Raw genomic sequence first — 26,935 nt, 5'->3', positions numbered from 1 at the left:
AGTGTGAGGGGCGAGCGTCACCAGCGCCTGTCCCCTGCCTAATCCCTGTCCCCTAAATGCCTGTCTAGAATTTCCTCATCGTCGTAACAAGAGGAATCACAAACCGTGAGGTTTTATGTTCCTTTGCCGTATAGATCCTAGCTGGGGGTGTTCTTTCACTACGCCGGTGTAATCCTTTTTATAAATCCTGTTAAGTCCTGTGCTTCAGTGATATCCTTTGGCAATGAGTTTTGCAAGTAAAGTGCTCACTGTGCATTAATCAGAAAGGTTTATTGCTTTATAGTAGCTTGCTGATGCTGGACTGCTATATATAGTTTGCCAGCAATTAGCGGGACGCTTACAAGGTTATTTAAGTAATTTTTTTCCCCTTGTGCCACAGCTCACTGAACTTTCCGTATGTATGACAGCACTTGAAAGACAGCTGTGACAGCGAAGAGGAAGAAAAGCAGAACGAGCCTGGCTCGTGGTGGATGGCTCATTTGACAGGGCTGTATTTTAGAGACGGGATTTTAATCAGGCACCTTTGGTTCAGTGAGCTGCTTGGGCGCTGGGCACACCCTGTGGGGCAGAGGCAGGGAAAGGGGCTTGGCCACATCACCGCCCCTGGGGACCCTGTGGGGGCCGCAGACCCAGGGGTCCCAGAGGCGTCCACCAACCTGCCCAGCCTGCGGTGCTTGGGGTGCCCCCATGGCCCCAGTGAGCCCCCCATTGCCTTCCCCCTGCCCTTCAAAGAGGGCACGGTGTGAGAACTGGGGGCATGGGGACTGGGGACCAGTCTGGAGGGGCTGGTGGCATGGGTGGGCCAGGCCAGGAGCGGGGTGTGCATGCACAGGGCTTCAGCACCCAAAAATCACCCCCTGCTCAGGCTTCCCCCACCTCCCCCAAGACTTTCTGAGTGCTTTTTACTGCAGCAAATCTCCTAAAAAAAAAATGGGGAGCTGTGTCTGCTCCACCCAAGGCATCCAGACCGGGCTGCAAAGAGGGGGGCACCCTGCCCTGCTCTTTGGAAAGGGTCGGTCTGCGCCCTGACGGAGGTGTTTTAATGACTGTTTTGGATCCCGGAGAGCCAGCGGCTGCCTCCTCCCACGCAGCCCAAGGTAATTCACCTCCTCCAGGCCGGCGTTGGAGGAGGTGTTGACGGGTGCAGAGCTGCTGGTAGAACAGGTTCTGGGCTGGGAGTTGTCTCCGAAACCCTGGGAGACCTGGATGGATCCAGCCCCGAGCGCGGGTCCCTCTCTGAGCCCTGGCACAGCAGGCGGCGAGCAGGGATTTGCTCTGCGTGGCACTCCTGGGCAGGGCGTCTTTTGCGCGGCGCCGCTAGTAGACAAATTACAGCCTTGCCTCTGTCAAGGTAGATAAGAGACCATGTGAGGCTGCGTGGTGGTAAACGGGTTGCAGGCAGGGTAAAGGTGCACAGGGAAATAACCTTGCAGGGAGTCCCTCCCTCCCCGAGCAGCGCAAATCCCCGTGGGTCCGCCGGCGCCTCGGCCTGGATGCCAGCACAGGTTTTGGGGGCTCTCTGAGACTCGTGAAGTCGCGATGTCTTACAGCAGGAGGAACTGGTCCGATCTCTCCAGGTGGGTGCCTGGGGGGTGGCCGAACGCGGCCAGGAGGCGAGGGTGGGCTGCCGGCACCGCGGGGCGTCGGGGAGGACGGGGACGGACGGGGGCTGCCGTCGGGGGGCTGCTGGCGGAGGTGGCTCGGTGCTGCTGGGGTTTCTCGTGGGTGGGGGAGATCAGAGGCGGTTTTGTTTCTTCTGCCTGGGGAAGCTGAGCTCTGCGTTGGAAAACAGCTCTGGAAAAGGCATCCTTGCCCCGCACTGGGTGTGTTCCTGGTCTCTTGGGTCTGTTTGCCTTTCCCTGGGCTCTCTCCGGTGGGGCTGTGGCACCGGGATTGCTCCAGGGGTGGCTGTGGGGCTTCGTGCTCACCCGTGCAGCCCCCCGGGCGCGTGTCCCGGCTCTGCCCATCCGGCGCTGAGCAAGCCCTGATTCATCCCCAGCCTCTGAACCATCCCGGCCCTGCCGCTGCGCCCTTCCCAAAAAGCAATTTGGGCTCCGATGGAAGCTCCTGGGCACGGCCGGGTGAGGCAGGGGCTGGTGGCTCACAGGGATGTGGGGTCAGCACCGACCCCGCACGGACCTGGGGCCGGTACCACCAACCTCCACTGCCGGCTGCACGGGTGGTGATGGTGGTTCAGACACAGCCCACAAAACAGAGCAGAAATCCCCTTGGGGGTGGTGGATCAGAGACCACCTCCCCTCACCCAGCTGTGAGATGCCAAAGGGTCCCCAGATCAGCTGTAATTTTGGGTGAGACACCCAGCCCGGTCAGCACAGAGTTGGGAATTGAGGTCCTGTTGCTCAGAGGCTGCCAGCTCACACCACTGCCTCCACCATGGGTGCACAAGTTTGGATCCAGAGAACATCCAAACCCCGTCCAGATCCACCCCTGAGCTGTGCAGCTCCCAAATGTAAGCCCGGTGGGGTCCTGCACCCGGGAAGTTTCACAACGCAGTGAGGCAGCTTCTCCTCTCGCTAGAAGAGGCAGAATTCCCTGAAACAGCACAGATGTCAAATATCTCAGCACTAATGATTAACAGGGCAGGAGAGGACAAGGCAGGGGAGACTTGCCAGTCTTCTTTTACTCATCTCTTTGAGGTTAAAAAAGGCAAGACAGTGAGAAAGAAATCCCTCTTTGAAAAGAGGAGGGAAAGACTGGCAAAGCAAATCCATAGCCTAATGTGTGGATTATTTAATTACCGATAATGAGGAATTGCACCTTGGTAACGCCAGGATATGCGCTGCCTCTGCAGGAGCCAAGCAAATTCGAGGCAGGAAAATCTGTTTCATTTTGAAGAAAGCCTGTGCATGCAAATCAAAGAAGCAACCAGCTCTCACACGTGTTTGGACTGGCTTTGGGGCTCCACGCTGTCACTGCAGGAGGGACACGCACAGAGAGCTTGGCAGAGGCACAGCCCTGCAGCCTTGCAAGCACAGCCCAGCTGTACATCAGCGTTTGCTGTTGTTTGTTGCTGGGGGGCTGGCTGGGGACATGTCCCCAGGCTGGATGAAACCCAGCTGGGGATGCTCACAGAGGCTCCCTGTGGCAGGTCCCAGCCTTCTCCATCCCCATCCCACCCCATGTCACGCTTTGGGGACCACCCTGGGGTGGCATGCTGGGGGTCATGGGGATGGGGGAGCGGGAGGACAGCACGTCCCGTGGCATTGCTCTGTGTGCAGACAGGGGCTGAGCTGCCCGCTGGGACCTGTGCTCTCCGTTCTGCTTTACTGACCCTCCAGCGCTCCCCTGCCTCCATCCACCAGGAAGAACAGAAGCCGCGAGTGGTTGCGGGGGGTAATGTGGTTTAATTTATGACCCAGGCTTCATTACACAGTAACTCGCAAACCACACAGCGAGTCACCGTGTCCGCAGCCGTGCTGGCGATACCACAGACCCAAGCGTGCTCTGACTTCCACCTTGATAAAAGCCAAATTCCAAGCAAACCCTGGGCCTGGATGAAGCCGGAGTGCCAGCCCCTGGGAGTCTGCATGGGGCCAGATCCTGCACGGGAGGGCAGAAGCCAGGGCTTCCCAGGAGGAAGCTGCCCCTCGTGGTGCTGGTGACCCCGTGTGTGTTTGCAGCTGGTTCAGGACTAGTGCTGCAGGTACATGAGTGCTGTTGTGAAAAATGCAGGGCAGGCACGAAATATTGCCCAACACTGCTCATGCGCCGGCAGAAAGGCTGGGCACGGTTTGCGCAGCGGAAGGAAGGGAAAGCTTCCCAAACAACTTTTTATTCGGGTTGGCATTTTAGCCTACAAATTAGGAATTGCTTAAAATAAAATCTTTAAAGGTGAGACTTTAAAGGTTCTTATGAACCTTGTCATTTTGGTATAAGCTGTGACTAATACATTCCTGGTCCTTCTGGCTTTGGGAGGCCACACGTGGGGAGCAAGGGGGCTCCTGTGTCCCTGTTCCTGTGCAGAGCTCTTCAGTGGTGCTCGCCCTTCAGCCTCGGATGCTTTTGCATCTGAGGCTTTTTGCACAATAAAAATTAAAATGCCACCCCCATAATTCATGCTGGGGCTAAAACCGTCTGCCACTCGCGGTTACCCTTCGAGGTCGTGTGGTTGAGATCCCTGCGGTGGCTCTAGGGTCTTGCCGAGTTACAGGTTAAATATCCGTGCCTGGAACGGATTGCTTAATGTAGGGATTCCTTTTAAATGACTGCTGCCTTGAACAGGAGAAATTAGCAGTTGGGAAGTCAAGTGCTTGTGTTGGGAAATGCCCGGATCAGCTGGGTGGAGCGAGAACACTTTGCGACACCCGGCTCGCGTTGGTGTCCCTCTGCCCCTGCTCCATGAAGGAAGGGCCCTTCCACCACCCCCGGGCCCTTCCGAGGGCACTGCGGTCCCTTTTCTCTGTAAGATCCCTGCGAGGCACACAGCCTCACCACGGCCTTATGTTCCACCCCAAACAGCCTGGCCAAGCAGAGGACGCTTGAGGATGAAGAAGAGCAGCAAAGGGAGCGCCGGCGAAAGCACCGGAGCCTGCTGTCCTCCTCCTCGTCGGTGGATGAAGAGCCTCCGAGCCCAGTGAAAGACCCCAGCCCAACGCCCAGCAGGTGCGTGAGGTCCTGCTGGCATCAACAGCAGGGCTCTGCTGCTGCTCGCTGGTACCAGCTCTCTGGTTTTGTTTTTGCTAGCATTGCTCTTTCGGTGGCAGAGATGGGAATGATAAGGGGCTGGGCTGCCTTCACCCCACTTTAAACATTTGTTGGCCAGTCCTGCAGGCACTGGGAGGTGTTTGCTTTCCCAGGCAATGTGCTGCTGCCCTGGGTTGAGGCTGCAGAAAAGCTTCATTTTTTTCTGCCAAAAACAAGGAAAAAGAGTAGTAGTTCAAACTTCTGGAAACTTTTTGCTGCAGCCCTAGCACAGGCTGCCCCGAGGCTGTGGGGTCTCCATGGGGAGCTCCAAACCCGCCTGGACGTGGCCCTGGGCACCCTGCTTGGGGTGGCCCTGCTGGAGTAGGGGGGACTGGAGGGACCCAGGGGGCCTTTCCCACCTCCACCTCCCTGTGATTTTGTGACTCCAGAGACACCTGTGGTCTCTCTCTAGGCCCCAGTCCCTGGTGAAGCCGGCGTCTCCGGAGGAAGAGGAGGAGCGCAAGCTCTCGGAGGTGCTGAAGACGCAAGAGGGGAGACGGACAAGGTCCCCGATGGCCGTGTCTGAGAAGCCAAAACAGGAGAAGGAGCAGCGGGAGGCAGTGCAGGGAGCGAGCTGTGAGCAGGCTCAGCCCCACACGGGGCAGGAGAGCGGCCGGGCTGCAGAGCAGGGTCAGGATGCGGCCACGGGCAAAGAAGCACCACCAGGAGACCAGCCCCCAGAGCCAGCCCGCGAGAGGAAGGTGGTGGCAAGGGGACGGCTGCAGGACAAAGAGGGACAAGGCGCGGGGACACCCCGAGGGGAGCAGCGGAGGGATGAGGGGGAGCCGCAGCAGCAAGCGGCTCCGGAGCTGGGGACCTGCCGGGTCCGCGAGGTGAAGATCCTGACCCGAACGAGGATCCGCAGCACGGATGAGAAGATAGCCTCGGAGGGGACCCCGTCTCCGGACCAGCAGGTGAGCAGGATGTGGGGAAGGTGCTGAGTTTCGGGGTGTGCAGTCCTGGAAGGACAAGAGCAAGGGGGAGAGACCAAAAGGAGGAGGGTCTCAAACCCCCGTCTCCAAACCATTTCCACCCTGGCTGCTCTGATCCTTGCACCTGAAGCTGAACCTTCCCCACAAACTCTGCACAGGTGCATCAGATGTCTGCTTTTTCCTCAGCATCCACCCAGGAGCCCCTTAAAGGAGGTAACACAGCCACCTCCCACCCAAGATGAACCTCCAGAAAAGTCAGAGACTTCTCGAAATTATGCCACTTACAGCAGCTCCATCAGAAGAAGCAGCCCAAGAACTGTCTCCTTTCGGGTAAGAGCAAAAGCAAGTGGGAGAAAGACTCCTGTTAGGGCAGTGGAAGATGAAGGAAGGGGTGATTTGGTGTCCGTGCCATGTTGGCAGAGCCTGTTCCAAAATGTGCGTTTGAAATCCATCCTTGGTCTGGGCATTGCAGCTCTTCTGCAGTCTTCCCTCCCTTTCCCTTCTCCTTGTCAGACCAAAGGCGGTGTGAATTAGGGTCTGACTCTGACCCAGTTTTCCACGTGTTTATCTGTGATGACCAAGGATGGCTCCAGTGTCTCCTTGCCTTGTGTCTTCCAGGTGATCTCAAAGAAACAGAAAGAAGAAGATGAAAGCCCTCTCACAAGGAGGTCAGCAACCCTCTGCATGCTGCTTTGGCCTTCCTGGGCAGGGATGCTCGTCCCTTGTTTTCCGAGGGGGAGGAGGGGATGGGGCCTGGGACAGGTCTGCTGTCCCCATGGTGCCTGGCTGACCGGGCAGCGATGCCTGGGGTGAGAGCAGGCAGAGCAAAGTCCACCGCAGAGCTGGTATCTGTACGTCACCCCCAGCTTGCCTCTGTGGTCTCTTGGGGCAGTCTCTGGCATCTGCACTGCTAGGAGTTGGTTACAGTGCCATAAGGTGTCCCCCAACCCTTGGAGCCACCCAAAACCCAACCGTGCAGGTCCCTGAGCAACTCGATCTCGCTTTGGAGGGCAGCTCGAGTGGCCCTCCACATCTCTGTGGCAAGGTTTGGGCAAGGGGCTTGAATCTTCTCAGGGAACTGAGGGCTCAGGTTTGGGAGCAGGGGGTGGATAAGACTCCCTGTCCTACCTGGGGCCTACTGGGGGCAGGATGAGTGTCTGGGTCAGAGGGGGTCTCCTCCCAACACGTGGAGCCCCCCAAGACAATGGGCTGAGTCTAGGGGGCTGCATTCAACTCCCTCCCCTCTTCTTCACCAGCGCGAGCCTGAGGATCCCAGGTAGCAACACCACCATCGAGGAGAAGCTGGAAAAGTACACCTCGGCCGTGCAGGTACCGAAACCCTCAGCACAGCCCCAGGATGGTGCAGGGATGGGGGGGAAGAGGGAAAGGGGGCCTGGAGCTGGGGGGAAAGCAGGGGGGGACTGGGCTTCACCAAAAAAAAAAAAACAGCCCTGATGGGGATGATGAAGGCAATCTCATGCAGATGAACAGATCAGCCTCAGGGTTTAGGAGCAGAGGGGATATCCCTTGGAGAGGGTCATGGGGATGCTGCGTGGTCCTGGTGGGCAATCCCATGAGCTGGTGACGGGCAGGGAAGGAGCTGACCCAGGGCTTTGCTCTTCACCCCTTGGGATGCAGCACAGCCCCTGCTCACAGCCCTCTCTCCTCCCAGCGTTCGGGGTCAGTGAGATCTTCCGTGACTGTTCAGAAGAGCCTCGTGGTGACCTCGGAGGGGGTGGCCAGCAAGCGCAATTTCTTCGAGACCAGCGCTCCCAGCAAGGCTGAGCCGCTCGCAGCCAAGAAGGTGAGGGCAGGAATCCCCTGGGAGGGTCCTGTGCCAGGGCAGGCACCAGCTTTTTGGGCAAATCCTCCCCAGTTTGGGTACCAATGCAACCGTGGCAGGCTGCTGGGGGGAGTTTGGTGGTTGTTGTGCGAGCAGGGCTGGGCTCGAGCCACCGAAACTGCGCTCTGGCAGCGTGTGGGTTTGTGCCGATGCGCTGGTATTTGGGGAGCTGGGAGGGAGCCAAGGTGTGGGCTGGTCTCTGCCTGCTGCAGGCTTGCCCCGTCTCCCTGTGCCCTGGGGTTTGTCCCGGGTTGCCTTCGTGCGATGGGAGAGCTGGTGCTGCAACCCTGCTGTCCCTCTCCTTGCCACAGGACAACCTGAAGATCCCGGGGTCGGTGACGTCCCGCATTAATCTGTGGATCAGCCGAACTCAGGAGCCTGCCAAGGAGGAAAAGAGCAAGGTACCAGCTTGTGCCAAGAGCTCGGGCTCAAATCTTTGGGGCTGGCAGCCTGGTGGGACACCCCCCTGCCGCTGGGGAAGGTGGGCTTGGAGGGTTTGAAAAACCCAGATTGAACCCGCTAAAGATTTGGGTCACAGGTTCAGCTGCCACCTGCAGGCTGCAGGGAGATGAGCTGCATGCTCACTGCTCACCCACTGCTCTGTGGGGCCTGAAAACATAAAATGGGAACAGGTCGGGTGGGATGGGATCTCAAAGACCACCTAATTCCACCCCCCTGCCATGGGCACACTGCCTCGCACCATACCGGGCTGCTCAAAGCCCCATCCAGCCTGGCCCCGAGACCCGGTGTGCACCAAGAGGGCCTGCTGAGCACTGGGCCTGATCCTGCTGCAGATCCCAGACCCCCAAAACAGGGGGTCCCACAGCTGGGGGCACAAAGCTGGCTTTGGGGGCTCAGACTCGGGTGCTGCTTCAGGGATGTAGATTAAAGGGAGATGGGCAGAAAACCCTTTGGCCCCAACACTGTACTTGGAAAGGGGAGAATCAGCCAGGACAAACACTGGGCAGGTGTCACCCCACAAAGCAATAGGATTTTGCCGCTGCCCGTGGCAGCTGTGTAGGTACAGGAGGGGCAGCTCCAGCCCAGCCCCGCAGCCCGGGCGGGCAAGCCTGGGCACCCCGGCGCTGAGCTCCAGGATTAGCACTGCCCAAACGTGTCTGTGCCGGGAGGCTGAGCTGGCTCCGGCTGCTGGGAAAGGGTTTGCTCCTGGGGTCACTCCTGGGTAAGGCTTTTTTCCTCTTATTTTCCTGAAATAAAGCCACCGTCCACCTCTGTGGGCTGGTGCTGCAGTTATTTTTTTGGGGTCTACCAGGTGTAGGATCTCAAGGCTGGGTGGTTTTAGCTGGGGTTATCCCGCTTTGAGGGCTGTTCACAGACAGCAAGGCAGTAATGAATATGATGCATGGAGGAAACCTTCTCGTGCCACTCATGACTCTCTTATTTGCAGGACGTTGGGAAAATAAACAGCCTGCCAAAGCGTGACGTCTGGGTAAAGCAGCCCAGAGACGCCCCTGCAGGCACCAAGGTAGATGTGGAGCTGCGCTGAGAACTGCTCCGAGCCGGGGCACGACTGGGACCTGCTCACCCGTGCATCACCCCCAGCCCCAGCCCCGGCCTCACTGTTTTTCACTTTCTCTTCCAGCTGCAATAATATCGTATGCAATAATATCAGATGATCTGGGGGAAAAACTGGTTTGCTCTGAAGATCAAAGCCTGGCCCTGCCCAATCATCCGTGCCAGCCCTGCCCACTGCCACGAGTGTCCCCACTGCCATGTGTGGGTGGGATGGGGTGGCCGGGGTCCTCTGCTTGTGGGATGGGAAGGAAGAAGGCTGGAATCCCATCCCCGCGTCCCCAACCCTCACTCCCTGCCTCTCCAGGAATACCCAGGCCTGGAGGTTCCCTGCAGGTGCTGAAGGCAGGCTCTGGCCTTGTTTCCCTATAACATTTTGGCGTTTTGCTCCTAATCCCTGGCTGTGCCCCAACCTGCGCTTGCTAAGGGGAGCAGCCTGTGCGTGTCCCTTGCAGCTGGATCCTGCTGTTGGGGTGAGAGGCTGCCGGGCCAGGGCAGTTTTGGCTGCCCACCCATGGACCGTGCCCATCCCTGAGTGTGGTGTGAGGTGGGGGTGCAGGCAGATGTCACCCCCTCCCCAAGCTGTGCCTGCTGGAGGGGACCCAAACCCCTAAAACGCTGTTTGCCAAGTTGCTCGTGCACCAGCCTAGCTTGGAGCCCCCCGTGGAGGACAGGTGGACCTGACAGCACTGGTGCTTCCCTCCAGCACACAGCTCAGACGTGTCCTTCACCACTCCCATCCCCTGCAAGCAGTGACCCCTTTTGCTGAGTGCTATGGGGAGGGCAGGCTGGCCACAGACCTATTTGTGGGGCTGCGTGGAGCTGGGAGCCCTGTCCCGGACCCCTTCTGCAAGCCCTGTTCCCTTCTCACACTTCCCCTGGAGCCCTTTGCGATGCAGATCCCAAAGCCACCTGGTCCCCACTCTCCCCGGCTGCTGCGCCCACCCTGGGGGGGCACAAGGTGCTGTGGGCAGCCCATAAAATGATGCTCAAATCCTGCTGGGGCCGTGCCACGGGCTGGGGCTGTGCCTTCAGCAACCGCTGCGGTGTCCAAATTCGGTGTGGGACCCTCCTGCTGCCCCTTGGTCTCATCTTGCTTGTTGGGCTTTAGAAGGGATTTGGTTTTCCTCTTTGCCTTTTTTTTTTTTTTTTTCTTTTTTTCTAATAAAAGTTCTTTCTAAGAAGCTCCCGGTTGGCTGCTCCTGGACTGGGACCTGGAAAGGTTTGCTCCCCATCTTCTCTCAAGAGGAAAAAAGGCAAAAACATGGGACGGATGTCTCAAAGGGGGGGTAAAAACAATCCGAACCTTCACAGGACAGCATCTTGGTGCGGAGGGTCTGGTCCCTGGCTCTGCCTTATCAGCGTCCCCAGCCCTAGAAGGTGACAGCTGGCTGGCTTGTGTCAGCCCCTCGGGCACTCACGTATCTCCGTCCGGCGGGTTTAAAATAGCAAATCTCTGAGGCCACACAATAGCTTGGGCTTATATGGGCTCCTGGGGGGGCAGGGGGAGCGCGGAGGGGGCCGGGGCCGAGGCTGCCGAAATAGCAGCTCACAAGTGTTGCATTCCTCGCTGGGCGCCGGGCGCATTCCTGCCGGCGCTGCCCGCCCTGGGGTGGGCGCTGGGGGCCCCTTAAAGCCTCTGCCCCCCAAGGAGCACACCCCAGACACCCGCCGGCTTCCCCACGGCTCCGTGGGACTTCACCTGCGCCCCACAGCAGAGGTAAGGCTGGGGCAGCTCCGTGGGATGCTCGGGCTCTGCTGTGAAAGTGCAGGAGATGCAGGCCCCGCGTGGATTTGGCTCGGGGCTGATGGCCCTGCCCAGCTGCTTGCTCTGGGATGTGTTTCTGCTGTGAAGGCATTCGCTCGGGGAAAGCATCAGGACCCTCTCCAGGGGGTTTCTCTGCAGCACATCCAGTGCACTTCGAGTGATGTAAGATGGCTGGAAAGGATTTTGGGTGCTTTTAGGGGATCTCGCAGATCCCTGCTCTCCGTGTCTCCGGGCAGACAGGAGGGATGCAGTGCTGTGGGAGCATCGTACTGGCCCACGGGGACCAGCAGAGCCGGGATCCTCACTTTTCTTTCAGAACGAACATTGAGAGCTTTAACTGGAAGATTTATCCTGCTTCTGTGCCATTTTCTGCACAGAGGATGGAAAAATATTTCTTAGAGCCGCTTTCCAGTATAACATTATCTTTTCTTGATTTTGCTGCTGCTCCTCAGCAAATGTTTGGTGGGATCTGGTGATGTAGCAGAGAGGAGATGCATGGGAATGCAGAAATACTCTTCCAGAAATGCATGTTTACAGCCTCGGGGCCAGGAGGGGATCTCTGCTCCTGTGTTGTACAAGGGCCACATGAAGCCCTGGGTGCCAGTGGCCAGATAAAAGGGTTTGGCCAAACTCTGAGGTGGCAGGACCGTGCCTCGCAGGGCCAGGCATGGGGAGTTCTGGGGAACGCGTGGGGCTGAGCCCCGGCTCTGTTGGAGGGATGGGGACAACAGCAGCAGCTGGGGCAGTGAACCCGGGGCAGACGGGGCTGGCTTCTGACTTCATTTGTCTCCAAAAAGCACTCCTGAGTCATTGCTCAGAAAGGAGGTTTGACAGCCGTGTGGTATGCTGAGGCATCCCTCCTGCAGTGCATCTTCCCCATGCCTGTGGGTCCCGGTCCCGGATTCAGCATCTTTAATGAGCGATCCTGAAACCTCTCTGACCCATCCTGGGTAATGAATGCCCGACAGATGCAGCCAGGGCCAGTTGTTCCCGGTTGCCCGATGGGAGCGCTGCTCTGGGAACAGGTGGCTCGGCACATGGGGGTTATTTCTAGAGCTGCCTCGCGTTGTCCTGCTGCATCGCAGCCTCGCCGAGGTCCCGCAGGAGCAGGGTGGCCGGGCTGCGCAGGGGCTGGGCTGTGCAACCTTGTGCTGCAGCACCGGGTGGGAGCAGGGCGAGGAGTGCCGACGGGTGGCATTCACCCAGCCACAGGCTGGGAAGGAGATCGGTGTGCGAGGAAGATGAGCATGGACATTTCCATGGTTTTCGCTACACTTAGCCCTGCTGCTCAGCTGGGATCTGAGTTATTGTCCCCTTTAGCTAAGCTCAGCCTATTGCAGATAACGGGATGTCCCTGCAAGGTTCCATATCCCAGCTGAGCTAAGAATAGTCAGGAAGCAAACCAAGCTGAATAATTGGGTAATTTTCCCGTGCCCTGAGCAAACACAGCACCCTGGGATGGCTCCAGCAAGCGGAGCTGCGTGTCCCAGACGTGGCTCCTGATGGCAGCTATCAGCATGGCACGAGGCCGTGTCTAATCTCCTGCCTCTTATTTGGGGCGAGCTCTGATCCTGGGACAGGAGGGGAGCGGGGGGACCTTATCTCCACTGAGATATCACCACCACAGCCCGGCGGGGGACAGCTCCCAGCTCCAAGTACTTTGGAGAGATGCAGCATCACGGTGCCCATGTCGTGGGTGCCGCAGGACAGGCTGTGCTTGTCCTTATCTCAGCTCCTAACCCTCGCTTTTTCCACCTTGCCTTGAATTCTGCTAGATAACCAAGCATGTCGGACTCTGAAGAGGTCGTCGAAGAGTATGAGCAGTAAGTGGTGTGTTTTTAAACACCTTTCTCTCTCCCAATCCCTGTCTTCCTGTAGGGTCAAGCGTTGCTTAGAGGTGCTGATGGGGGGCCCAGCTGTGGTTGTTGCCCCAGCACCCAGCATGAAAGCACCTTGGGATCCCCCCTGCCCATTGGCATCACTGCTCTGATGGTTCTGTGGGGAGTTTGGAGCTGATAAGCAAATGCTCTGCAAAGGAATAGACCCTGCCCTAAAAGTTATGTGCTCTAAACCAATGGGACAGAGCTGAGAAAAGGCTGGCTCCATCATTGTGTTGCTGATGGGGTCCTACTGCAGCGTCCTGAGCATCCCAACAAGGCCCAAATCCAAGGGCAGATTTTGCTGGTGAGGGCTGCTGGAACACCTGAAGGGAAGGGGATTGACCTTGGAGCCATGTGGCTATAGGGACCTGTCCAAACGTGGCTGCTATTTCCTCATGCACCATCAGCAAAATTAGATCTGAGCCCTTGTCTGATATAAGGGCGAGATGTAGGCTGCCCATTCCTAGAGTTTCAGACCCCCTTCTTGAGCTGTGAAATGCTCCTGGGCTCTGACCACCACCGGAGTGCCAGCTGAGCACTGCAGGCTGCCAATGTCTGCAGCCTGCTGGGTGATGGGGGACTCGACCTGTCCCCACTGCCACCTTACAGCACGGCACCCCGCAGCCTGCTGAGCATCCAAACCCGCCGCTATGGAAAGCGGGATCCAGCTTGAGAAAATTTCAGCTCCTTTGCAGAGGATTGCTGTAACTGGGGCACTTTGTGTCGTGCTTTGCAGGGAGCAGGAAGGTAAGGGGACGTGGAGCATCCACAGCTGCCCTGAGACTGATGCTAAGAAATGATCAGAGCGGCTCCAATAACCTGCGTCTTCTTTCCCTTCCCTTTCTCCTGTGCGCACATGTGCTCTGTGAAGAGGAGTACGTGGAAGAAGGTGGGTGTTTTGTTTGTGGTTGGATCAGTGCTGTTGGTTCGGTGTTATGCTTGTGTGGGTGGTGGTGGCAAGCTGCTGGGCTGCAATGGGCCGGAGGAGGCTGTGTGAGGCCGTGTTGTGAATTCCTCCACCTGAAACATCAGTGGGATCAAAGCCGGCCTGAATATTCTTAGGATCCCTTTTAACAGGGAGATCCCTTGTCTCAAAAAAGAGGGGCGGAAATGCTGGATTTGGGTATTTTCAGAGGTGTGAGCACAGTATCTCAAAGGGAGCTGGCGCTTCAGCTGAATGTATGTTAATGGTGCTGGAGGAGAAGCCTCCAGCTGCCCCCGTACGGTGAAGAACCGACCCCCCCGCTGCATACAGCTGCTCTGGGACATGGCTGGGCTGAGCATGCGAGGCTGGGCTTGGGGCCTGGGTTTTGCTGGGGCTCTTGCTGCTTCAGGGCACTGCCAGGTGGGCTGCTGTAGGGTGAAGCATCCTGGAAATTAAAAGCGAAGGGCTGGAGTCCTCATCTCACGCGTGCCGTAGCTACACCCCGCAGCTTTACGGCGTCTCACTAACCTCTGCACTTATTCCTTCCCCTCCTCCCGGGCTCAGAAGAGGAAGAATGGATTGAGGAAGAAGACGGTAGCTATTGCACCTTTCTTTATTTCATCTCTCCACTGCTGCTGTGAACACGTTGTGGGTCCATCTGTCTCGTGCCTTTCCCCGGCTGGGGAAGGGTTTTCTTCCATTCTTTCACTTCTCTCTGTTGCTTCTTGCACTCCCCCCATCCAGCCGTGCTGTGCATACCTGCTCTCGTTCTGTGGTTTCTGTCTTATATCTACCCCCAAAAGTGCCCGTGGCTTGCTGTTTTCTTTTTCTTTCTTCCTCTCTTGCTGTGGGACCACAAGTCTTCCCAGGACCTGTGGGCCCCAGTGCTGCTCTCGCTCCGATGGAGGATTCTCATGGGGATATTGCTCCCTCCAGTGGAAAAAGGCTCCAACCGTGCCATAAATGAGACCTATGCCACCCAGCCTTGTTCTTTGCTGGGTGGAGGAGAGCAACAGCAATCCCTCCTCTGCACCCTGGGGTCTGAGGGCCCAGCTTGGTGGGGAGGGAACGAGGGACAAACCAGGCTCTAAATCCTTTAAATTTATCCCCCTCCCCACCCAAGCAGAGCCTTCGGGTGCAGGTTAGAACGAAGCCCTTTGCTTTCTGAGCTGCTGCTTCTTTCTCCTGTAGCTTTCTCTCCCCCGGGGCTCTTTGGCCTTGCTGGTGGCCGGCTCCAAGCCACAGATGTCCCCCAGGAGGGGGCTGCGAGGAGCCAGCGGCAGCCGCGACTCTTGCAGTGACCCTGCCCTTGTTCCCCAGGTCAGGAAGAACAGGTAGAGGAGGCAGAAGAGGAGACCGAGGAAACCAAGGCAGAAGGTATGCACATGGTGGGAGATGCCACGGTTGTGCTCTGTGTTGGTGGGGCGCTGGTTTTCGTGCTGTGCCCCGGAGCAGGGCTGGGACATCCCGGTGTCACCTGCAGCAGGGCCAGCAGCCCCCGTATCGCTGGTTTCCAGTAAAGATGTGCCAAAACTGGGGTGCCCTTCCCTGCCCTTCCCAAGTGCTGAGTGCCTTGGCCTTACAAGCATGAGGTTAATGCTGGTTTTTGCTGGCTGCTGACCTGCCGCCAAGTTGGTCGTGTCCAGCCTTCCGAAATAATGCCAGAAACGAGTAGAGCCTGTTCCACCGAGAGGTAGCTGTCGTCTCGGAGTGGGGATTTCCAGAGCTGGGGCCATGCTCTGATGTGTCTCACCATCCAAAGACCTCTTTGGAGAGGCCTGGATTGCCTGCTTTGTGTCCCCACGTAGTCCTGCCCGGTGGCCACGCTCAGGTCCCAGCTCTGCTCCACAAAGCAGGGTGCACAGGGGAGGTGGTGACCTTCGCCTGCGGATGCTCTGCTCACGTTCTCCCCCTTACTTTTGAAACAGAACAAGAAGATGAAACAAAAGCACCAGGAGAAGGTAAAGCAGGAGTGGAGGAAGGACATTTTGGGGCCATTTCAGTCCTGAACCCAATCTCCCAAGGTGCTGTCCCCTTGCTGTGGGGTTTTCAGCGTTAAATTCAGCTGCTGCTGAGGGGAGATTCTGCGGCAAATGGGGCAGAACTGCCCGGGACCTGTCCTCTGCCAGGGCTGGGGCAGCAGCAGAGCTGCAGGAGGGATGGCTTCATGCTGTCTCGGTAAGAAATTCACCCCCAAAACGGAAGGAGAGGGCAGAGCTATTGCTTTCCCAGGGGAGAAGGCGTTCCCCTGCTCATCCTGGAGAGCTGGAGGGGGGGGATTTTGTGGTGGGGGCAGCACTGCTTGGGCAGGGTGCACAGCAGGGCTGGCACTGGTTCCAAGCACCGTGTGTTCCGCAGGTGGAGAGGGGGACCGAGAGCAGGAGCCTGGGGAAGGTGAGGCATCCCCCCGTGGTCCTCTTTGGGGTGGGGGGCACCATGCCTGGGCGGTGCAGGGAGGCTCCAAATGTTCGGTGGGGAGCATCGGTGTGTGTGGGATTTTGGCACGCAGCTGGACACCTCACCCTGTGCCTCTGGGGGAGGAAGATCTGCTTGGGAGAGAGGGGGAGGTTGGCTGAGTTTTGTGGGTTTTTGGGTCAGGGTGTGAAAGCAAATGCCTCCGTGCCACTGACACTGTCTTTCTCTCCTGTTCCTGGGGACCCACAGGTGAATCAAAGCCCAAGCCCAAGTAAGTGTTGGTGCATTTTCTCCGGTGCAAGGTCTGAACTAGGAGCTGTGCCTCCATGTGGTGGGATTGGTGCCACAGGGTGAGATCCACAAGGGACAGGGGCAGTGAGGCCTTAAAAGCATGAAAATAGTGTGGAGACTGGGACTTGGAGAGAAAAGGGGAGAGGAACCAGGCAGATAAATGAGGGATACAAAGAGGATCCTAAGAATGGGGTGTATGGGCACTTTTGAAGCATTTTATGTGCTCCTTGGAGGAGGTCCAGCTACCCTGTGGCCCTTCAGCTGGAGGACATCTGCAAGCACCCCAGCCTGGGGTACGTGGTCCTTGGCACAGCCAGGGTATCACCTCCCCACATGGCAGTGGGGGGGGGGCTGGCATCTGTGTGAGCCCCTATAACCCCGGGACTGAACCCACAGGGGATGAGGGGGTGGTTTCCAGCTTATGCTGGAGCACACAGCCCCTCCACTCTCTTTTGGGTGTGTGGTGGGGTGTCTACCAGCCCCAGGGTGCCTGGCAAAGGGATGTGGCCGCTCTGCCTGCCACTTGCAGAGTTATTCCAGCCACGCGGGTGCCTTGGAGAGCTTCCCGGGAATGCCAGAGGTCTTCCTCCGAGGCTGTCCAGCTGGCAACCTCCAGCAAGCAGCATTATTCCCCGTCCTCAAAATGTGCTCACTCCACAGCCGTGGGGGCCGTGAGGCTCAGAGAGGAGGGCTGGGTAGATCAGAGTGGGGTGGAAAGCCTCGTCCTGTCCCGGGTACCTGCTGCAGGCTCACAGGCCTCCCGCTCACCTTCCAGGCCCTTCATGCCAAACCTGGTGCCTCCCAAAATCCCCGATGGCGAGCGCCTGGATTTTGATGTGAGTAGCACACCCAGCCCAGCCCCATGGGGGCTCCCCTCGCTCCTGGGGGGTTGCATTGTGTGAGCACGGCTGTCGCCCCCTTTTCTGTCCAACGCAGGACATCCACCGCAAGCGCATGGAGAAGGACCTGAATGAACTGCAGGCCCTCATCGAAGCCCACTTTGAGAGCAGGAAGAAGGAGGAGGAGGAGCTCATCTCCCTCAAGGACAGGATCGTATGTCTGCAGCCTTCCCCTTTCCTCGCTGTTGCCACCCTCTGCCCCGGGCAAACAGCCACAATCCCCTCCCCGCAGTCCCCACAGCAGGACCTGAGACATCCCTCCCTTCCCCATGGGCTCCGGTCCCTGTACTCCCCTGGGAGATGTGGGTCAGCAGAGCTGCCCGTGGGGCTTTCAGGGCTTCAAAATCCAGGGATGCGTCCCTAGGGACAAAAGGGATGTCCTGGGACACCCAGGCCATTGTCCTCTCCTCCTGCAGGAGCAGCGGCGGGCGGAGAGGGCAGAGCAGCAGCGGATCCGCAGCGAGAGGGAGAAGGAGCGCCAAGCCCGCATGGCCGTGAGTCTTCCTCGGGGCACAGGGGCTCGGGCAGTGGCCTCCTGCAGGGCATGGGGCCCCCCCAGGCCGTCCACCCTATGCGAGCCCACCCGTGGAGCACATGGGGGCTGCGTTTTGCATGCAAGTTGGCCCACGAGGTCTCCATCCATCCCCTCCTGACCCACTGCTAACCCTGGCAGGAGGAGAGAGCTCGCAAAGAGGAAGAGGAGGCACGGAAGAAGGCCGAGGAGGAAGCCCGGAAGAAAAAAGCTTTCTCCAACATGCTGCATTTCGGGGGTTACATGCAAAAGGTGCGATCCTGCCCCAGGGGTTGCAGCGAAGCTGTTGATGCTCCCAAGGGGGGCTCGACCACAGGCTGGCCCCACAGCACCGTGCAGATGCTCGGTGGTGGTAGCCTGGGGGTCCTATGGGTAGAAGAAGACAGGCCACCATGGTTGGGTGACAGTGGTGACCAAAATGGGCTCCCTGTGCTGCAGGAGCTGGGGGTCCGGCCTCACCACAGGGACTGGGATTGGGGTCTGGGGGCTCTGTCTGGTCCAGTGCTGCCAGCATCTCCTTGAGGACCTTGTGTTCCCCTGGAGCGTCAAACACGGGGGGTACCGGGAGGCAGAGCTGGGGACGGGGCAGAGCAGAGGCTGGGGGTGGGTTTCCTTCCCTCCGGCGGACTGATGGCTTCTGCAGTCAGAGAAGAAGGGGGGGAAGAAGCAAACGGAGCGGGAGAAGAAGAAGAAGATCCTCAGCGAGCGGCGGAAGCCCCTGAACATCGACCACCTCAGCGAAGACAAGCTGAGGTGAGGGGTGCTGCAGGAGGGATGTCCCGGACGGGGTCCCACCCGCTGGGTGACGCGGGCTGTGCCACCCCAGGGTGGCTGTGCCAGGCCACCGCGCCAGCCTGCTGGTGACAGCGTCGGCCATCAGAGGGAGCCACGCTCACACGCCTGGGACACGCGTGTCCCCACGGCCCTGACACATGCGTGGGCCTGGCATCGTTGGCAGCACGTCCCCAGCTGGGCTCGGAGCCTGTGGGAACCCATGGGGGAGGAGGAAAGATGGTCCCTGCCATGCAGGGGGTGGCATCGCCGCCCCGTCCCCTGCGGTGACCCTGCTGCCACATCCCTTTTCTGCACTGACATCACCCATCCCTTCCCACAGGGACAAAGCCAAGGAGCTGTGGCAAACCATCCGCGACCTGGAGGCTGAGAAATTTGACCTGCAGGAAAAGTTCAAGCGGCAGAAATACGAGGTGAGCCACCAGGTCCTCCCTGGGCTGACTCGCCCTCTGCGTGCCTGGCTGAGCCATCAGCTCCCCGTTTTGAACACCGGGTGGGCTGGGTACCTGATGGAGATGTCTCAGGGACCAGGCTGTGTCAGAAAAGACCCGTGCCCACCTTGCCATGGGGTGACAAACACCTAAGAGGCTCTACACAATTGAAAGCAAAGCCACTTCTGCCTCCCATTTGAATATGAGCAGGGCTCAAAGCTGTGAAGTGCTGCGGGATGTGGCTGCTGCTGGGGGTGGCCCTGTGGCCTCCCAGCTCCTGGGGACTTGTACTCTGCTTTGTGACAGGCTTCCCACTGTGCCGCACATCACAGCCCTGTGCTAAAGCCCAGGCAGGGACGGCTGGGGAAGAGAAAGCAGTGCTGCACCTTCAGCCTGTCCCCAGCCAGGTGTGAGGCATCCTGCCAAGCCTCACCACCCACCTGCATTTCTCTTCCAGATCAACGTCCTCCGAAACCGCGTTAGTGACCACCAGAAGGTGTAAGTAGCTGGGCTGGCTGAGCATCCTCCTTCACCACCCCCTGCCCTTCCAGCTCCCTGCTCCCCTGGCCTCAGCTCCCTCCCCGTGTTTCTCCTGGCTGCCTCATGCCCGCTGGCACCCCGTGTTCATGGACCTGCAGGTCTGGCCCAGGGACCTCGGTCTGTGCCATTCTGCTGCCATCCAGAGATCCCCATGGCCTCCCAGCTCCACCGGCTTCCCCCTGTCCCAGAGACCCTGGCTGGGGATGGACCTCAGGGAGAGGTCTCTGTACCTGCAGACTCGTGTCCTCCAGGGTCCTGCCTGCCTCCAGTTGTCCCTATCCCTGCAGGGCCTCTGCCCAGCATCTCAGGGAAGGTGCTGGAGACCCCAGCTTACACAGGAGAGGAAATCCCATGGGTTGTGGGTGCTGTGTGGCCCTGCAAATACAGGGAAGCCAGTCCCCATGCCCCTTTTGCAGGGCTGGGGTACCCTTCATAACACTCCCAGGGTGGAGGTGGATGTTTAACCTGCACTCTCACCCCCATCCTACTCTGCCTCCTTGCATGGGATGTGCTTAGCCTGCCCCTGAGTTAGCAGCATTCCCCCCTTGCAGTTAGCAGCATCCCCCCTGCATCCTCCCCTGCAGTGAGCAGCATCCCCCCCTTGCTCACACCAAATCTCTCTTCTCTTCTGCCCTACCATGGCCTGTAACTGCAGCAAAGGGTGAGTACAGGCTGCGTGCCCCCCCTGCATGAATGCTGCATGCACCCCTGGTGCTGACACCAGTCCAGGAGTGGGGCTGAGGAAGGGGCTGACCTGGGGACTGGCATCCAAGGGGGGGGGTCAGTGACTCTCAGGATGCCAGAAATGCCTGTCAATGACCAGCTGAACCTCCTCCTCCTTCTCCTGATCCTTGGCCACTTCCCCTGGTTCTGGTTAAGGAAAGCGGTGTGGTGGGTCCTCGCTAACACCCTCACAGCTTCTGGGCCTCAGGGGAAGGATCGTGCAGCCATCACTAACCCGCTGTGGCTGGAGAGCCTTCGTTTCTTCTCTGAAGGATCACTGGGAGGGAGAAGCACGGGAAGGGGTTCGGGGCTAGTTGGAAACACCTGGCTAAATGCATGAGCTTGTTCCCAAAATGTCCCAAACCACACTTGAGCCCCATGCCGGGGAGGAAGGCCTTTCCTGCAGGGCAACAAGCATCAACCAGCGATGGCTCGCTCCTCTTTGCAGGACCTCCGATGGCGCCCACCTCTCCCCTCTTTCCCTTCTCACTCCTGCCCTTTTGCACATCTTTTCCTCCTTCCCTTCCAGGTCGAAGGCTGCCCGTGGGAAGACCATGGTGGGCGGCCGGTGGAAATAGATGTCTCAGAAGGCAGAGGTGAGGCTCAGCCAGCCAGCTGCCTGCCCCACGCCATGGGGCCTGCCCCGTGCCCCCCGCCCCACCGCGCGGTGCTCGCAGGGGCCTTGCTGCAGGCACGGCGTGCTCTGGGCGGGCAGAGGCTTCACGAGGTGCTGCTTCTCATCTCCACGCCCCCGAATGGTGTTGTGTCTGTAAATAAAGAGAGTGGTGAGGGGGTGTGGGTGTCATCTCCACCTTGAAGCTCTGAGCCAGGGGGAAATGGGCCCCGGCCAGGCCTGGTCACTCGCCCACCCCTGGAGCACGAAGGAGGCAGCGGCCATCCAGGGCCTCCTGCACAACATGGCCCCTTTCCTTGTGGTCCTTGGGAGGTTTTGTAATGGACCTCAGTGCTCTGAGCTGCTTTTCCTATTGCAGTCCTATGGCTGCTTCACTTTGCTCTACCTCTCTGTGCCAGGGGTGGGGGGTGACGTGGGCAGGGGCCCTGTTCCCAACCCCCTTGGTCCATGGGTTGGTCACAAGCCCTGCCACCCACCAAAGGGGAGCAGACCCTTGTCTGCGTATTTCTGACAGCTTCCAACGAAGACTGGAGGTGAGTCAGTGTGCAGAGACTTTTTTTTTTTTTTTTTTTTTTTTCTGTCCTCGCAGGGGTGCAGATCCCTTTCGTTTAGCTGTAGGCGTCTCTCTAACACGCTCCCACATGCAGTGCCCACAGGGGCACATCTGCTGCATGCTCCCGAGAGTTTTTGGGACACATCTGGCCTGTGGGCCAGCAGAAGACACCAGGCTTGCACCAGGCTTGTCCCTTGCTGTTGCTCAACAGCATCTGGGCTGTGAGGCTTCTCCCTTAATGGGGGAAGTCATGGGGAAAGGCTGGATGTGCAGGATGGTGGAGCTTCATGGGCTGCTTGTCCCTTGGCAAGAAATTTCCTCGCCCTTCATGCTGGGGCTGCCTGTTCCCCCTGTCCCAGGCCCAGCCATGCAGGAACATGCTGCAGGTTTCCTGGTGCAGCCTGTCAAGCGATGCCTACTCCAACACATGCCACCAGGTTTGGGGGAGCGAGGCTGGGGGAAACCTCAGCTTCAGAGAGGCAGCAAGTGGAGGGCAACCAGCCTCCTATCACCCACCTCATCAAAACCTGGGTGTGGAGGGATGAGCCTGGAACCTTCCTGGGACAAAAGGGGAGAGCTGGGGAGGCTGGAAGTGCTGGGGCATGAAATCATGGAGACAGAGAGTCACGGAGGGGTGGAGGTGGGAAGGACCCCTTAGGACCGTCTGGTCCTCCCTGCTCCAGCAGGGCCACCCCAAGCAGGGTGCCCAGGGCCACGTCCAGGCGGGTTTGGAGCTCCCCGAGGAGGAGACCCCACAGACTCGGGGCAGCCCCTGAGCCTCCTCTTCTGCAGGCTTAGCAGCCCCAGCTCCCAGCAGCGATGCTCCAGCCCCTCAGCCTTTCCATGGCCCTAAATCCCCAGAGGACAGCAAAGGTCCAGCCAGTGACATTCCCACCCTGCCTTGATGCATGGCCCCTGGCAGAGAACATCACTCAGGGCAGAAGATTACAACTTGGAGCCACCCCATTCCCCACAGCTCCAAAAAACGATCCCCCAACCCTTTCTGCAGAAGCGAGGGGCCATGCCCATGCGGGCACCCGGTGCCGCTCAGAGGCGCTGCCTCCGCTCTGCCCGTCCCCGCGGGCGGCAGCGCCCAGGGTGGGGGCACGGCGGCACTCCCTGCTTCCCACAGCACGGCCTGTCCCGGCAGCGTGCTGGCCCCCCGCCAGCCCAGCTCCCTGCGCGCCGGGGCCGAAACCGGCGCCCTCCTCCCCGCCCGGCACCTCCCTCCCTGCTCCCCGCACCCTGAGTCAGCGCCCAGCCCTGCTGCGTCTCCCACCCGTGTCCGTGGATGTGTCCCCCAACCCCACCACGAGTGGGCCTGGTAGAGCGCAATGAGGGATGCTGGTATCCCCTGGGACGTGGCATGGCCATCTGGGGTCTTCTCTGGGGTTTTGCATGCGTCCCGAGTGCTGCACGGGCTGCGGGATGGTTGTATGGGTGCAGCGTGTTGTGCCAAGGTTTGCTGGGGTGCGGTGCTGGGTGCTGTGTGCTGGTGAGTGATGTCCGGGCGTGCTGTCCCCGTCCTGCCACTCATGCCATGTGTTTTGCAAGAGGATGAGTCTTGGCTTAGTGCAGCAGTAGGACCGGGCTGGCCACGCCACTGTGGAGTGAGGGGCCCCTGACAGCAGCCTTTGGGGGCTCACGGAGGGTCCTAACAGCCTCTCTGCTGTGCCACTGGGAACATTGGCAGTGTGCTTGTGTCTGCTAGCTGCTGTGGGGCCCCACTGTCCATGTGGGCAGCAGGACCTCTGGATGCTAAGCCAAAGCACCAGCATCCTCTGGAGCATGGTACAAGGGGCAGAGCCCCTGCCCTTCCTGAGCAGGGGGCTCACCCTCTAATCCCAGGAGCTACGAGGTGCAGCATCCCCTAGCACATTGCAGAGCAACAGCATCTTTGGCCACGGCGTGCAAACACCCTCCTTTGCGGAGCAATCCCTTGTGCAGCATCACTCTGGAGCACAGCATGTGAAGCCGGTGTCCTCGCAAGGGCAGTTCTGGTGTCTCAGCCAAAGCCCTGGACAGGGGCCAGGTGGTGTCCCCCATGGGCTGTGCAGTACAGGAGGTTTTTGGCTGCTCTAAGAGGCACTGGCAGGTGCCACGGAGGGGTGCATGGCTCTGGCTGCAATGCAGGCTCATGTCCCATAGCATGGTGTGGCACACCTCTGTGCTCCCCAGTGGTGCCACTGCCCTGGCCAAAGCTCCAGGACGCCTCAAAGCTCCAGCCCAGGGTACAAAGCCTCCTCTTCTGGTGCTCAGCATGGGGTTCCCAGCACAGGGGTCTCAGCAAAACTGCATGAGCCTGGACCACAGCTTTAGGAAACTCTGCCTAGGCCTCGCAAGTGTCTGCACCTGGTGGGTTGATGCAGCCCCACAGCAGGGCACCACTGTCCCCATGTGCTGGAGCAGATACAAATGAAGATGTGTTTGTTACCTGGAAGGTGCTAGTGAAATATTGCACTGATGCAGCTTCGTGCTCTTCTCAGCCTACTCGAGACCCAGGATGGTTCCCAGAGGCTGAAACGCAGATTCTGAAGAGCCCAGTCCTGCCACCACCACTACAGACAGAAACAGCCTGCTCATGTCTTTGTCCATGCTCATATTAGCCTGGGATGCTCTAGGCAGCACAGCAAATTGCTGTCCTGGGGCCACCTGGCCAGCACGTATCCCAGGGAGCCGGAGACGTGTGCCCAGACTACCAAAATTACAGCACGTGGTGTAGCTGCAGTGGTCCACGAGCATGATGGAGTGGCAGCTCTCAAAGCTGAAATGTTGCCAGGGCCCCATGTGGCTCAGCAGTGGTGATGCTGAACCCCTCGTTGGGCCCATCAGTTGGGGTATCCGCACCTTGGAGGTGCTGGGGTGTTTTGTTCCCCCAAGAGGCCCAGTGCGAAGTTTGAGGTGCACCAACTCCCACGTCCTGGGTGGCATGCAGAGAATACCTGACACTTGCAATTTTCTTATGGTTATTTATAAACGCCTCATAAAACTACGAGTTTCAATTAATATCTTAGCCCTGTAAATCACTGCCTGTAGTAGCCAGCTCATTGGTAACAGTTAATCACCTTTACCTGGTAGAAGTCGCCCACGCTTTATGCTGATTCCACAGAAGTGTAAAATCGTCAATGAGGACTTTAATGCACCGTAAGCACAGTTTAGCATCTACGCAATGACCCATGTCCATGAGACAAGTCCTGCTGACAAAGCTGGCAACAATGCTCTGGGATGGAAAGGAAAAGGGTTTAGCAGTTGTCTGGAAGCAGCATTTTATTGGCATTTAGTGGAAGGAAAATAAGCTTCCTAGTGATGTCTGAATCATTGCTTTTGCTTGTGCTTTCATGCCCAGGTTTCAGCTTAAGCTCTGGCTGTAAACCATGCTCTTCTTCAGTGCAGGCAGCAACCACTGGCACGAGCACTGGGATGCTGGGACCAAAAGGGAGCCCAGTGTAGGATCCATCAGGTTTGTGACTGATAAAGGCAGTGCTGCACTGTATCTCCTGACCTGGTGTGGTGCTGAGCACCAGCATTGCTGTGATGGTTGGTGGGAGCAGCCGAGCTGCAGAGGCAGCTCTGGCAGTCACGGGCAGTACCCAGGTCTGAATCACAAAATCACAGAGAGGTAGAAGTGGGAAGGACCCCCTTCTCAGGAAACCCCATGAGGTCCCTGCAGCCCATTTCTCCAGCCTGTCCAGGTCCCTCTGGATGGCAGCACAGCTCTCTGGTGTGTCAGCTGCTCCTCCCAGTTTTGTGTCATCTCCAACCCATAAACCATAGGCGGGGGGGTTCCCAGAACCCCACTCTAGCTTTGAGGCCAGGTATCTTCAGAAGCTTGTCCTGCAGCACCCTGCTCCCCACAGGGGAAGGGAGCTGCATGCAAGCACGCACACTCTTGCACACGCAGAGTCCCAGGCACGTGCACTCAGCCACGGATACTTCTGTGCACACACCCTTGTGTGCATCCTGGGGTGCTCCGAAGGGGATGTGGATGCCAGACTGAATTTTGGTTATTTTATTTCAAGCAGCCATGTTCGGGTCCTAAGTCCATTGATGGCCACGTTTAATGAGGCCAGGATTTCCCTCACAAAGTGCCATCGCTTTTGCAAAGAGCAAGGTCCTGCACTCCATGCTCTCACAGCATGACCCCAGCACACCGTATGTGCCCGCTGCACACAAGCTCCAGTTTGGGCCCGTTGGAAATTCAAAGAGATGGAAATTCGTGCTGAAGCGTGGACTTGCAGGCTTTGCCTTCAGACCCGGCATGACCTGTGCCTGGGAAAATCCTCATTACGAAGCAATTCTCTTTGTCTGCCTTCCTGCATGAAATAAATATGCAAGAAGCTGGCCTGCTGCGGATCACTCCAGTACAACGCCAGACCAGCAAAGGTTTTTCTGCCCGGCTTGCCTCCACGACTTAAACAAAAGACATGGAGGAGGAGGAGAGAGAGCAGCAGAGGAAGGCAGTGCATCCCTCATCTAACAGCCCAGCGGTTACAGCACCGGCTGCTGAGATGGGAGATCCAAGTTCCTATCTCTCCTCCCCCTGACATGAGCGTGGCTTTGAGCTCTGGTTCCTGAGCCCGGCAGAGCTGCAGCTCTCAGTGCTCTCTTCGTGTGACGTTGGTTTACGCTTCCTGTGCTACGCGCTACAGCTGATGTGTGAGATTGTGGCACAGCACAACATCGAAATTACTCTATTTGGGGCGCTCACCTGGCTTCGGAAGCGTTGTGAGCTGCCCAAACCTTTTATCTGCACACGTAAATAAATACAGTTGTGCCTTCGCAGAGCAATAAATCTAACCTTGATATCATGACAAAGACAGGATGCTTTGATCCAGGGAAGCACTTTGATCTCTCACGATGAACCAGATGTTGTTGATTACCTGTTGAAATAGAGCAGCGACTGTAACTTTTCAGGCAGTGTTGCAGCACTGGGCTGTCAGGCTGTTGGCTGTCAGGCTGTTGGCTGTGTGCCATGTCACACCTCAAACAAAATAAAACAGACAAGATGAAATTCAATTTAATTTTGCAGTTCTCAAATTCTGCTCTTTTTTTTTTTTTTTTTTTGAACAACACATTTTGGGAAGCAAACATTTGGCTTTGAGATATTTTCCACCCCAGAGTTTTTGTCCAGGATAGTGTTTCTAAAACTTCAAAATCCATACAAGCAGGATCATGCTGCCAGAGACTAAGAAGCATTTTTGGGTGCTGGAAGAGGTGCCCAAGGTCCCTGCCAAGAGGATGGGGAGCTCCCTAGGGCTGGCTGGTTGCACCAAGGGCTCCTGTCCCCCATGGCTGGTGGAGCACCGCAGTGCGGAGATGTCAGCATCGCCTGATGCTGGGCACCAGATCCCTCCATGGGATCCCTGGGGCTCTTCAGCTCCAGATCCCTCTATGGGATCCCTTGGGGTCTTCCAGCTCCATCAAGGGCTCCTCCTGCTGCCCCTCCAGCTGCCCCCAGTAAACCAGGCACCAGCAGACCCTGAAGCCATCCCTGCCAGCAGTGGGCAGAGACAAAAGTCTCCAGAGGGTGACTCGGGGCT

General features: G+C 58.3%; 1 protein-coding gene across 7 annotated transcripts; it reads left to right on the top strand.

Moving 5' to 3' along the window:
• Window positions 1-1,367: 1,367 nt before the first annotated feature.
• Window positions 1,368-21,002, top strand: TNNT2 (troponin T2, cardiac type). 7 transcript variants are annotated; one of them, XM_068659634.1, is made up of 17 exons: window positions 12,566-12,603; window positions 13,397-13,407; window positions 13,532-13,549; window positions 14,150-14,179; window positions 14,906-14,962; window positions 15,514-15,546; window positions 15,944-15,979; window positions 16,250-16,271; window positions 17,067-17,127; window positions 17,228-17,344; window positions 17,607-17,684; window positions 17,864-17,974; window positions 18,366-18,475; window positions 18,837-18,927; window positions 19,403-19,443; window positions 20,141-20,146; window positions 20,738-21,002. In XM_068659634.1, the coding sequence occupies exons 1-17, from the start codon at window positions 12,566-12,568 to the stop codon at window positions 20,784-20,786; spliced, it is 909 nt and encodes a 302-aa protein (XP_068515735.1). In that variant the 3' UTR covers window positions 20,787-21,002. The 7 variants fall into 7 exon arrangements, 4 of the variants coding, with proteins under 4 accessions (XP_068515733.1, XP_068515731.1, XP_068515734.1 ...); XM_068659630.1 differs by lacking the exons at window positions 13,397-13,407; window positions 14,150-14,179 and adding an exon at window positions 10,593-10,732 and having other exon boundaries at window positions 12,556-12,614; XR_011089740.1 differs by lacking the exons at window positions 13,397-13,407; window positions 14,150-14,179; window positions 16,250-16,271; ... (7 more) ...; window positions 20,141-20,146; window positions 20,738-21,002 and adding exons at window positions 1,368-1,577; window positions 4,480-4,623; window positions 5,117-5,618; ... (5 more) ...; window positions 8,888-8,965; window positions 9,083-10,732 and having other exon boundaries at window positions 12,556-12,614; window positions 15,944-15,983.
• The last annotated feature ends 5,933 nt before the right edge of the window (window positions 21,003-26,935 follow it).

This window comes from Anas acuta, chromosome 24, assembly GCF_963932015.1.
Source record: "Anas acuta chromosome 24, bAnaAcu1.1, whole genome shotgun sequence".
In the NCBI taxonomy this organism is placed as follows: domain Eukaryota; kingdom Metazoa; phylum Chordata; class Aves; order Anseriformes; family Anatidae; genus Anas; species Anas acuta.
This window is presented reverse-complemented; position numbering and strand designations above follow the sequence as displayed.